Raw genomic sequence first — 13447 nt, 5'->3', positions numbered from 1 at the left:
CATAAACACCAAGGTTTAGAGGGCCATAAAATATTAGACTCAAGGCTTATCATGACCAAAAACATTCCAAAAAAAAAAAAAAAAAAAAGTTAAAATATCTAATAATACTGACCAATAATACATAATGTCCAATACTGTCCAAAAAGTGTTAGTGATTGAATCTGTATAAAGTGTAATAAAATGATATAAGATTGTATGTTTTAAGTATGTTTCCATGTGTGTGTGTGTGTTTGAGCAGGTTAAGGATCAATCACATCCAAAGTTTTTAATTGTTTATTAAACAACATTCAGACAGACTTTACCCTACCTTACAGAGTCACCATTAGATCTCAGACCAAAAGGAGGGAGAGGGGATTTCAGCCTGATTTCATGAACAGTGAAAGCAATAACGCAAGACAGACCCATGAGCAGGCTAACATTCCAGCAGTGATCTAAATTTCTTCCCTGTTTGTGTCCCAGGTAAGGTGTGTGTGTGCGTGTGTGTGTGGTTGTGTGTTGTTTGTGTGCTGCTCTGAGTATGCTCTTCATAGTGATCTGCCCAGTGTTTTATCTTTTTCTCAGCTCTGATCATTCTCAATTAGACATGATTCAAATCGACTTCCTTTATTTCAATCTCCATTAAAATAGTTTCGATTTTACTAAAGTGAGAAGCAAACCTAAGCATTTTTTTTTAGTTTCACTATTCCTTTATATGATACTTTGTGTTTACTTCTTTTATGGATTTTATATTTTTTTAAATATCTTTTTTATATATTTTATGATGATATAGATGAATGTGAACATTAATTTCCATGACATTCCATGTGCAATAAGTGAAGAAACCAAAAAAAAAAAACTTTAATATTTATTTTTTCTGCCTTGATCCCTCTGCCTCTCCCTCCATCTTTCATCCTTCTATTTCACTCTCCTTTGCTTCTCCTGAAGGGAAGTGAGGATGTAGTGCAAGGCGGTGTGTTATATCATTATTAAAAGCACCAGGCCTAATCAGTATGTGTGTGTGTGTGTGTGTGTGTGTGTGTGTTTGTCGGGGGGGTCTGGGGCTGGGTAAACTATGAGTATATGTGATTGTTATGATCATGTAAACGTGTGTGGTGACAATTTCCATGAAAGAAAACTACTATGTGGAACATATTGTTCATACATGTAAATACACACACACTCACACTCGACATGAGGCTGACAATTTGTTTCAAAAGGCAGTAGTTATAAACACCTGTTAAAATAAATACAAAAAAAATAAATTAATCATATAAAATCAAGTAGACTGTTATAGACAGTTATATAGGTCAGTCAGATAAAAAAAAACACACATATTTTCACACGACATTCAACAAACAAACACACAAGACACTGCTATACATTCACATCTCCAATCAAACACATTCAGAAATTATAAAAGGGGCTAAAATGGAATGTATGCGTTGTCTTCTAAGTGTGTCTATAAGTGGTTGTATGTAAAACAGATTCAATTTGTGCTTTTGTGAGTGTGTGTCAGTGCAGTAATTAGGGTTCATGCCTCCTGATCTACAGCTGACTATACAGGCTGGGTTTTCCTTGTCCACAAATTAGGTTTTAAATTTTTGTGTAATTGTTATGTATGTGTGGTGAATATGTCAGGGCATACAAGTGTGCATTTGTAGCATATGTATGTATGTATGTATGTATGTGTGTATGTATGTATGTGTGAGTGTGTGTGTGTGTGTGTAAATAATGTGGACTATAGAATTCCATCCATGAAGCTAGTATCGAGGTGCTGAATGAGCACCCGGATAAAGCTCATCTCTTTGCGGGTGTTCTCAAAAATGATGCGCGGGTCGTCAGACAGACATCGCAGGCAGTTGGGGGCCATCACCATTGCCAAGTTACTCACGTCCATTTTAGTGATAGCCACATTGGCAGGCTGAGCAAAAACCTGTACAAGAAAGCAGAGAAAACAGGCAGTTATTATTAGGCATGGCCCTTGTGGCCAACAGACTTGCTGCACTGAGAGTAACGATGCAGATATACACAGCCAGATAGAGACATAGTGACAAGGAGGTTATTGTAACCAGATTAGCAATTATCTGTCTACAGTACAGTACTGTACACAAGACTAATTATTTTGTATTCACTGAGTTACAGAACATTCAAAGAGTATGTGCAGAAACAGCGTAAACTCTTTATAGTATGTATAAAGTTCATTTATGTATGCTGAAGATTTATATACGCTATTTTGATATCATCTTCAGAGACCAGGCCTAAATGTAAGGCATTAAAGGAAGATCATGTAAGTGAGAAAGTGTAAGTACAACATAACTTGGGAGAGGTCATCAGACCTACTGATAAGTGCAATTTGAGAATGTTCCTGCTATCCTAACAGCATTCATACTGCTGAGTGTTGTGTCAATAAACTTGTTATATTAATAGAGGAATGTTACTTTATGAATAGATTTAGATGGATTTCTATGGAGTTTGTGTCATGGGGCTAGACGTTATCTCTAGAAAGAATTACAGTCTGGAGACCATCTTTGAAGAACTGTCCACAGGCTATCCCTCTAAAACCAGTCCCAAAGTCCAGAGGAGTAAAAACGTCTTGAGCAAGTTAAGTGTTAAAAATGGATATTTAACTAAATCTGGTTCTTCACACACACATAACACATATATGTGCTTAATTGGTGTCTTAATTTGGTGATTTTTTCAGCCTTCCTGGTTTACATTCATGGCATCATATGCATGGTACGATTTTACGCTTCATTTACACACAAATAACAGAAAATGCAGAAGGACAGATGGTTTCTTCACACCAACTGTTTTTAAGGAAGGGCTCACGGCTTGTGTGGATATAAACACTGGTTAAAACGGGGCAGTGGTGGCTCAGTGGTGGTGGCTCTGGGTTACTGGTCAGAAGGTCAGGGGTTCAAGCCCCAGTACTGCCAAGCTGTTGAGTCATTGAGCCCTTGATCATGGCCCTTAACCCTCTCTGCTCCAGGGACACTGTATCATGGCTGACCCTGACCTCAACTTCCTAACAAGCCGGGATATGTGCAGAAAAGAATTTCACTGTGCTGTACTGTATATGTGACAAATAAAGGCTTCTTCTTCTAAATGGAAGCGCAATTGTTCCATGACACATTACTAAAAGATGGCTTCAAATATTTCACACAGTGGTATTTAGGGTTTGAATATAAGACAAAGCCTTGTTGTATCGTGGTACCTACGGCAGCACAGATGTGTTTTCTGATCTCACAAACACAAGAGACTGGTGTGCACAGCACATTTCTCTCAAGACAGTACTGAGAACACAGTTGCAAGGAATTGATTTAGAGGTTTCATGGCATTAAATAAAGTTCAGGTTTAGAAACTTTATTTTAAAGATGTCTGCTTGTAATGATGTCTCCTTAAGCATGAAATTAGCCAGCTCATTTACATGAGTAAACTAACATTTTACAAACCTCACTGGTTCCTGAGACCTGATAAACTGAGCTATAAATTCACAGTCTAAAAAAACTCACACAGTCTTCTTGTCACCCTTACAGTCGAATATTTCGCTCCATATTCCTCACTTTCTGTGCCTTTCAGAACCAGCTGAATTACTATTACAAATCATAACATCAGTGAACACTGGGGGGGTCTTTTAATGAATTTTCCTAAGAAACTAGTGGTAGATCAGCCCCATATTCTCCCATTTCTGTACTTCACTGTGGGTATGGTTTCTACGGATCATATGTGCAACCCTTCTTTCTCCAAATATGACAAGCTGAATTTCTGGAAAAAAAGTATTTTGTTTTGTCTTTTGTTCCAAAAGAGTCCTGATTTGTCTAAATGCTAAATAGACTTGTAGTCTAATAGACTTGGAGCTCTGTGCTTCTTTTGCATGAGGTGTAGGAATGGAGATGTGTGCAGTTCACTGCTTATTGTTCTCTGTGTAACTGTTGTTCCTGCTGCTTTCAGGTCGTCCTGCAACTCTTTTCGAGTAACTTTTGGCTTCTCTGTTACCTTGCGTATCATTAGTCTGAGACCGCGTTGTGAAATATTGCATGGCGCAACTGTCCAGGGACGATCTGAAGGATTAGATAAACTTTATGGGTGGGATTGGTCAGAATTTCTTTGGGAACAAGCATGAAAAAAACAAAAAAACATTGTCCCTAAAGATGTCAGTATGGAGTTTTGCATGGTCTCCTCATGTCAACTTCAGGTCCACTAAAATGAAATGAATACCGTCATTCTTTTTCTTTTACTGGCAATGTAGTTTATATTCTACATTTGTAATTGCATACTTCTGAGATTTCTGGCACAAAGAAATATATAAGGTCAGTTATATTCATAGGCATGGTAGGCAAAAAAGATTTTCCTTATTAAATGACATCCTTTTAGTACTATCCAGATTTTATTTACAGCAGCAATACAGTTATTCTGAATTAAATTGAAGTAAACCGATGCTCTGATTAACACAGAGATGGAAAGACTGACCTGTAAGAAACGGATGAGGTAGCAGAGCACCAGTTTGTTGATGTGAGGAAGGTTATGGATGACACTGACAGCAGCTTCAGGACTGTCATAGTTAGTGATGCATTCTTCATAGTACTCATGAGGAATTACTGGATCCTCCAACTCCCTGTACCACAACTTCAACAATGACGCTAATGAGAAAGATAGAGGCAGGACGAGAAACTTTTATTAACAATTGAGTTTGTTCATTGTATTCAAAAAGTCAGAAGTGATACTATATAATATAATGTTACTATACATACAGTGAGGGGAATAAGCATTTAGATAACTCTGGAGACCACAAATTACCAACATTAGTATTTTGTTGTTGGCAATTACAGCTTTGAGACATCTATAGTAAGAAGTAATTATCTATTTGCATCATTGTGGTTACGTTTTGGTCCATTCCTCTTGGCTAATTGTCGTCAATTCTTCAAGCTTGTGAGGGTCACTCTGATGGACTTGCAATTTCAAAATCCTCAATGAATTTTCAATGAGATAATTTTCAAGTCAGGAGATTGGCTATGCCATGCAAGCCTTTTCTTGAGTTATTCTGGCTGTATTCTCCTCTAATACATTCCTCCATTCACATTTCCTTTGGTGATGTGTAATGACCCAGTACAGTTTGCAGAGAAGCAGTTCCGTATCATGATGCTCCCACCTCCGTGCTTCAATGTGGGTATGGTGTCCTGACGCACAACCCTACTTTCTCCAATCACGATGACCTGAATTATTACCAAACTGTTTCAGGTCATCCTGCAATTCTTTTTAAGTGACTGCTGGCTTCTTTCTTGCCTTTCTTATCGTTAGTCTGAGAGCGTGCTGTGAAATCTTGTGTAGCACACCTGTTAGCTGTGGTTCCATGAACTGTCCACCTGAATATTATCAAACCAATTGTATTGATGGAGTTGTTAAAATTTTTTGCTACAACTCTGTTGCTTTGTTCACTGACAACATTAGGAAGCTCCTTCACCTGCAGCATGATTGTTACATCTTTTATAATGACACCAGGTATTAATTCTTTGTGGCGTGCTACTGTATACTACATTCACCTTCAAAAAGAAATAATAAATAAATAACTATAAATACATTGTACATATTATGTATGTACATTAAAATAAACAAGCTATTTAAATAAACAATTTTCTAGCTAAGCATGGCTAGAAAATTCAAGATTCAACACAAAGCCTTACTTTTTCATGCTCTTTAGAGGTAGAGGGGGTTTGTTTCTTCTCTTTCTATAATGCTCTTGGAGATTGGGCTATTTATATTCAGTGGGAAATGGAGCACTGCAATTGCCCAAAGCTAAAAGTCTGTGTGTGTGTGTGTGTGTGTGTGTGAGAGAGAGAGAGTGTCTATGCCTGTCTCTGTGTGTGTGTTTGTGTTAGAAAGAGAATTGTGTGTGCAAAAGAGAAATGTGTGTGTGTGTGTGTGCCAAACTCTGTGGATGATCTGTATATATAAGAGTAGGTTTTTGTATTTGGTGGATAAATAGACAGGCAGTTATTTTCCTTATATGATGGATGCTACTGTATAATAACAAAAAGAATGAATAACTACCGTTTCACTTGGTGCATCATTTTTAATTATTTTTTTAGTTTTAGTGAAAACCTGTTGATTTCTTACTTAACATTTGAGAATATATCAGAATATACCTGGAATGTGTGGGTCCTCCAAGCCGGTTGGCACCTTCCACTGGTCCACTTGCAACTTCAGCGCATTTACCTCGTCTATATCTCCAGGCACCCTGTCAGCCACAGATTCACAAACACTTTGTAACACACTTTTTGTAGCATTTATAACACAATTTGTAGTCTATGTAGTAAGAGGTATAATGCTATATTCATTCATTCATTCATTCATCCTGAGTGAAAGCTTTATCTTGCTTTCAGTGCAGTGGATCTGGAGCCAACAATGCAGCAGCTATATTTTATTCCTTCTATATTAAAGTGTCAGTAGAATCAAGCAATTTAAAAATTTCCAAAAATTTAGAAAATGACATGCTGCAGTGAGCCTTTAAAAAAAGTAAAAACTAAAAGGCAACTTTTGAAATAAAAACTTGATTACTTCTGTATATAGGTTCATTAGGTACTGTATATAGCCCAATGAAAAAAAGCTAACAATCAGGCTTGCAGAATAACTTTGACATGTTCTCCAAGATGACTGGAACAACCTGCCAAGATATTTCCTTATAAAACTGAACAACAGTGTACCAAAGAGAATTTAAATGCATATGGTGGCAATGCCAAATATTGATGTGATTGATTGAATGTTTTTTACTGTGTTTATTTTTTATTATGTATCTTTGCTTTACAGATTTTTTTCCATACCCAAGTCTTTAGCCCAATACTGGATAATGATAGTAAACTTGAATCAAATTAAAACCAGCACACTGCCAAGTGATGATTAGTTTTGTAATGTTGTGTTAATAAAAAACTAGCTTAAATCATAAAACACTTCATAGTACAATAGAAATGTACAGATTGTTCATTCATTCATTCATTCATTCATTCATTCCACGACCAGTTAGTGCCACTTTGTAGATTATGTATTATGGTTTTATGATCTTTACATCTCACCTGAAGATACCCTCAGTTTGGTCTCCGTTTAACCCTAATACTTCCTCTGACAGACGTGTCTGTACCCATGGCAGCTGTCTGTCAGGGTAGCGCTCTTTCTGCATTGCCATCACTTCTTCCAGAGAAGAGCCAAACATAGAGGGGCTAAAGATGGCATTCCGAGCATAAGCTACTTCCTCGAGACAAGGCTTTTTCAAACCCTGCATTGGTTAGATAGATAGATAGATAGATAGATAGAAAGATAGAGGACTTCTCATTACCAAAGCCTACTGAGAACACAAACATTTCAGGCATTTAATACAGGCAATTAAACTGTTCACACACACTCAGGCCTAGACACACACATTTACTCATATTCATGTAAAGGATGTATAAAAATCCACATACACAGTACATATACACTGTATGTCCAAAGGTATTTGGACATCTGACTATGACCTCCATATGTGTTGTTCCCCAAACTCTTGCCACAGTTGGAAGCACATGATTGTCTAGGATGTCTCTGTATGCTGTAGCATTACAGTTTCCCTTCACTGGAACTGAGGGGCCCAAACTTCTTCCATCATGACAATGCTCTTGTGCATGAAGACATGGTTTGACAAGGTTGGAGTGGAGGAACTCGAGTGGCCTGCACAGAGCCCTGACCTCAAGCCCATTGGACACTGTTGTCTTTTACATGAGAATAATGCTTCAGTCAAATGCAAAAGGGAAGGGGAAGGATAAATCTGGACACACGATCTTCACAGTAGATGAATTTTATTTGCAGAAAATTCTTCAGATGGGGGAGTAGTCTTTTTCAGAGTTCTTTTTCAGCCTTGTCACACAACAGGTCTCCCTTCCTGTCTAACTAAATGTGTGAAAGCCTACCCAATGACATGGTTTGCCAAGGCTGGAGTGGAAGAACTCAAGAGCCCTGACCTCAACCCCACTGAACACCTTTGGGATGAACTGGAACGCCGACTGTGCCCCAGACCTCCTCGCCGGACATCACTGCCTGACCTCATTAATGGTGTTGTGACTGAACGGACAAATCCCCACAGTCACGCTCCAAAATCTAGTGGAAAGCCTTCCCAGAAGAGTGGAGCTTATTATAACAGCAAGGGTGGGGCCAGCTCCATATTAATGCTATGCCTTTGGAATGGAATGTTCATCAAGTACAAATGGGTGTCATGGTCAGGTCTCCCCATACCTTTGGCCATATAGTGTATATGTTTATATGAACCAAAATGATAGACCAAAAAATAAGGTAAGAGGCACACAATACAGTACATGAAATCAAAATGGCTTTTTCAGAGCTTTTTCTCCCTGTCCCTTAGTGTTATGGACACCAGTACGATAGTATCTGGAAAAAAAATAGTTTTGGAGATATTCTCCTTTTAAGTTTACAGATCATCAGTTCCGGGAAAACGATCAAAAACTTTCTGCTGATTCTTAAGTAGCGATTAAATGCTCTCTAGAAACAAAACCCACACTCTGAAGTGGGTTTTGCTCTACACTTGTTAGTAGTAAACATAGTTTGTCAGTGTGTTTTTGGCTGTGTGTATCTCCCTGCACACTATTCACTTTTCTAGAGGTTTTACCAACTTGCTGGAATACTTCACTTCCTCAGACTGAGCGATAACGTGATTCCGTCTTTATACACCATCAAGGCTTCTTCATCAGTAAGAGCCTCTCGTTAATCTCTTTACTGTTCACTATATTTAGTGGGCTTCCTAAGATACTGTCAGGTTTATTTATAGTCTGTGTTGTGTCGTATCTCAAACACTACTGGCTGTTGTTTAAGTGAGACAAGCAGTTCAACATGACGTCACTCTCTCTTCCAGTTTTGAAAGCAAATACATCAACATATAGAATCAAATCACAGCTATGAAGCTATGAAGGGGCCTTTAATTCTCAAACACTACTGAAAGTAAAGAAACATGCTAAAGATTAATAAATAAATACAATTGCAAAGGAAAAATTGAAGGCACCAACCTTTTTCGCTCCAGTCAATGCAGCTTTCTGTAATTTGCGGTAGCAATACTTCGCATAGCTGCTGACAGCCACTCCTACATTTACATGCATACACACAAATACTGGTCAGTACGGCAAAAATTAGACATTATGCTTTCCTGCAAAATCAAAATGTTTTGATCAACATCTTTATCATTTAAGAAGTACAATCTTCTACAAACTATCACACTAAAAGTAAAGATTCGTCAGCAGATAATCCTTGCCATAAAGAGAAAATATTACTGGATAAGTATTAATACAAGTGTGCATAAGTATGTGTCTGAGTCTTACCTTTGGTGTCATTCAGTGGGTCAATGTGTCTGTAAATGTAACCTTCCAGGTAGTTGTGGAAGCGCGGTGTAGGAGGAAAGAAGGCCAGACAGATGGCCATGAGCTCCCAGCCCCTCTGTAAGCTGTCATAACGGAAGTTCTCTGTGGTCTGCCGGCACAGCTGAATGTAGAGCTCGTCACGGAGGCCCTGGTTGCTCCAGCCACGCACTGCAATCTCCAGAGCCACAGCCAGAGGCTCACCTTTGCCCTTTCTGTCCCCCATGTAGGTCTGGATGTGCTTGAAGAGCTCCACTGCCTCACGCTTGACTGTACGGTCCATTGTGTGGATCATGGGCTTTTTAATGGGCTCGCTGCTCCAGGCCAGCATGTTTGCGATAGATACCTTCCTTCTGAACAGACCCTGACAGATGGAGATAAGATGGAGATTAGAGTGTAGAGTTTAGACAAATGCCAATATTTCACACACCAATAACTGTCTAGCTTTTTATTATGGTAATGTATTAAAAAAATGATACCTTTACCTGTACCTTTTGGGCGGCATTTAAATAACATTTTGTACTCCATCATCGATATCATGCTAGTGGCATAACATACAATGCTACCTTCCAATTAGTCCAAATAAGAAAGATTCTTATGCAACGCTTCAGCTTTTATTTTTAATCTCAGGCACACTCTCTGTCACTAAGAACTATGTTATCTGCATTGAATGTTGTAAAATATAATATAATCACATGTATCGAGGGTAAGTACCTGTGTGTGTTTGCTGAAATGCTTAGATGCCCAGTTCTCAATGTCAGTCTCGGAAGAGGGCTTTCGCAGGGAGAATTCTGGAAACACACCACAACTAGCACTGGGCATCATGTTCCGAGCATTCCGACTTGCCTCAAACTGTGAGCATGCACCAAGGTCTTCCGACTGAGAGAGAGAGAGAGAGACAGAGAGAGAGAGAGAGAGAGAGAGAGAGAGATAATGCAGTTATAAACAGCATTATAAAGAAATGAAAGGTGTGTCTGAACCTCAATGAACAGCAAGAAGAAGAAAACAGAGAGAGAGAGAGAGACAGAGAGACAAAGGAGGTGGTGGAGAGGGAGCTCATCAAGAGGCAGCCTCAGGGCTGAAGCAGGTCAAAGCTTGAGTTTCTAAAATAAGTGATAAAAAAGGCATTCTGGAGCAACGATTCATCCCTCGTCTCCTTCAAACTGAAAGTCTAAGAAACAACGATATTCCTCTACATACAGCTCTATATGTTAAATAATGGCAGAGGCTTCATTGAGAATGCTTCAACACAATAACTCCTGATGGCAGCATATAATAACAGACATACTGTATACTACACAGAACTATACATTTCAAAACAACATATAAAGCGAATGTACTATTCATGAACCTGATTATTAGTATAATTTTCTATCTGTGTAACAGCCACCCTTCGTACTTTCTCCTACGACCACCAGAGTGCACCATCACTGGAATTCTGAGCAGCGTGCAAACCTGTCATAAACCATCATCTAAACCATGTCATCTTGACTGCTCACTCTGTTTGAACAGCTTGTGTGATATGTGTCTTTGCGAAGTCTTTCCACAGTTTCTGAAGTGCATGTCTGAGCCAGTTTTTTTATGTGAGCTATTGTTGTGAACTTGAACCCTTTTTATTCCTTTTTTATTCACTTTTTATTTCCTTTCTAATGAAAAAAGTGTTCACCATGTGCTTTTCTTACTATATTACCTCCCCAACAGAGTTTTTAGACCGATGGTATTCTTAGTCCTTGATGTAGTGAACCAGTATCAGGATGTATTTATTGATAGAGACTTCAAAGCACTTCTGTAAGTCACTCTGGATAAGGGCGTCTGACAAATGCCATAAATGTAAATGTAAATGTTTTCTGACCTTGGATTTTTCAACCCCCTTTTTTTTTTTATCTGAAAATGACTAGAATGTGAGTCAGCCTAACCTCTGATATGTCTGTCTGCTCCTTAATTAGCTCTGGATCTATCCCTGTCTCTGGGCATTCATTACAGAGGTTTTTGCTACAATTTGTCCCTAGCTCCAGCAATGACACTCTGGTGAGTTCACACACAGCGTGTCTAATAAATTAACTTTTAATAAATAACTATCATCTGAGTCAGCCTAACTTCTGATATGTCTCCATATCCATATCCATGTCTTGCTCCTTAATAAACACTGCATTTGGTCTGCAACTATTCCTTTTTTCTGGACATTCATTACAATCTGATATTTTGGTGAAAAATGGGATCAGGTATGTATGTCAGAATGTCGGAATTAACTGTCAGAATTAACTAGAAACATACTGTCTGAAAGTTCATGTAAAAAACTGTATGAATGTGGTCAGATTTACCTTCTAATTCAGCTTCTAAAGATGATATGATTACTACTGTAGGACTCTAGCACTGATTGTAGACAGCATTAACTGCGTGTGTGTGTGGGTGTGTTTAAAAGAGAGAAAAACGCTGGAGGGAACGCTGGAACGTCAGATTGATCTAAAATGAAAAGACACTAATGAATGCCTGGCACGAGAAACAGTGCCTTGAAATGAGCCTCTGATTCTCCACACCTCTTCCAGTCTAGAGTCTGGTCTATAGAGTGTGTATATTGTGTGTGCGTTTATTTGTCATACAGACAAAATGTGCACCAAAAATGCTAGTAGTTCTTTAACATTTTAATAATAAAAAAAATAGAAAAGAAAACAACACTAGGAATGGATATCATGATGTACATGTGTAATGTAACTGTATTTGTTGGGAACAAAAGATCAATATTACAAGAGTATGAATTTACATTTGCTTATGCGCAATTTATCTGAGTGTTATACCTGTGAGGGATGCAGGTAAGGCTCTGGTGATGCCAGGTTGGTTTGTACAGACAGACTCTTCTCTAACAGCGTTTGAGGAAATGCAAGTCTGTCTAATGTAGTACGTTTCCAGTGGCCATCCTGCTGGGCCAGAGCTTCATCTTCGCTGAATGCCCGCACCACAGGCCCTGGCAGTGGCAAGGGTGTTGCGCCATCGCTTTCATAACCGTCTTTAGTACCACCTCCCAAGGCGCCACCTCCACGCTGTTGCATGAGCTGCTGGGCTTCCCAGGCGAGTCGTGCTTGTGTGAGTACTGCTCCTACTCCCGCCCCAATACTCTCTCCCTCCCCACCAGGCAAGGAGGGCTTGCGATTTTTACGTTTTCGATTACCGCCACCACCATCATGGCTGTGCTGCAGTGTAAAAGAGCCACCATAACACATTCCAGCAGGTAGACCACCCTGTGCAGCCTTTCCATAGTTTAAAAATCGATCCGTTGTCCGGAACCTGGGAGAGGAGCCTGACTGTTCTACATACACAAGCTGCTTGACATACTCCCGCCCTGCTGCGCTGTACTCCCGCCCACCAGAGCTATAATCACGCCCGCCAGAGCTGTAGTCCCGTCCACCAGAGCTATAGTCCCGCCCTGCAGAACTATAATCACGCCCACTAAAACCGTAGTCCCGTTCTGCCTGGTTGGAGATCTTCTCAGGGGTGGAGCCTCTTTGTCTGGTCAACACCAGCTGACCATAAGGGGATGGGCTCTGTTTGGGAGAATGGTAAATCCCAGGCTTGCGTGCTGGCGATCTATCTGAGGCATAAAGGCCAGGGTCACAATGCATATCAGTGGGTGGTTCTTCATAAATGGGTGGGGACTGATACTCAGAAGGAGGCTCCTCATAGAGTGGGGGTTCATAAGCGTAGCGTGGCGAAGGAGGCTGAGAGTCACCTGAACAACGCCGCTGAGTTCCACCAAAGTCAGCTCTCTTCAGAAAGGGAGACTGTGATTGGCGACGGTCAGGCAAAGCATGGGGAGTGGTTTCTGCCTCAGGGAGGGTGTTACTAGATGAGCGTCTGGAGCGTGGGGAAGAGTTGGAATAACCGTTGCCCTGTGACAGGAAACTGGGCTCCCTGTCAGATACTTTAATCAACATCCTGTCCTTACTTGTCGTCCCCCATCTGAAACTGATAGATAAAGAGAGACAAAGACATTTTCACAATTACATCATTTACTTATGACACAATATATGGTACATCACACCCATATGGTGCCACAAAGCTGGAAGCACACAATTGTCTAGGATGTT

The 13447-nt window shown here is 39.7% G+C and overlaps 1 protein-coding gene across 1 annotated transcript in view; it reads right to left on the bottom strand.

Annotated features, from left to right (window-relative positions):
- Positions 1–259: 259 nt before the first annotated feature.
- The window catches only part of arhgap39 (Rho GTPase activating protein 39), a 40212-nt gene continuing 27024 nt past the window's right edge, over positions 260–13447 (bottom strand). The window contains exons 3-10 of the mRNA XM_026917447.3: positions 12161–13325; positions 10080–10244; positions 9330–9729; positions 9021–9094; positions 7047–7246; positions 6123–6214; positions 4450–4619; positions 260–1912 (exon numbers count right to left, since the gene is read on the bottom strand). Of these exons, the coding sequence (XP_026773248.1) occupies positions 1718–1912; positions 4450–4619; positions 6123–6214; positions 7047–7246; positions 9021–9094; positions 9330–9729; positions 10080–10244; positions 12161–13325 (2461 nt within the window). The 3' untranslated portion in view covers positions 260–1717. The remainder of the gene's footprint in view (positions 1913–4449; positions 4620–6122; positions 6215–7046; positions 7247–9020; positions 9095–9329; positions 9730–10079; positions 10245–12160; positions 13326–13447) is intronic.

This window comes from Pangasianodon hypophthalmus, chromosome 30, assembly GCF_027358585.1.
Source record: "Pangasianodon hypophthalmus isolate fPanHyp1 chromosome 30, fPanHyp1.pri, whole genome shotgun sequence".
Lineage (NCBI taxonomy): Eukaryota > Metazoa > Chordata > Actinopteri > Siluriformes > Pangasiidae > Pangasianodon > Pangasianodon hypophthalmus.
The sequence above is the reverse complement of the archived record's forward strand: the minus strand, read 5'-3'. Positions and strand labels throughout refer to the sequence as shown.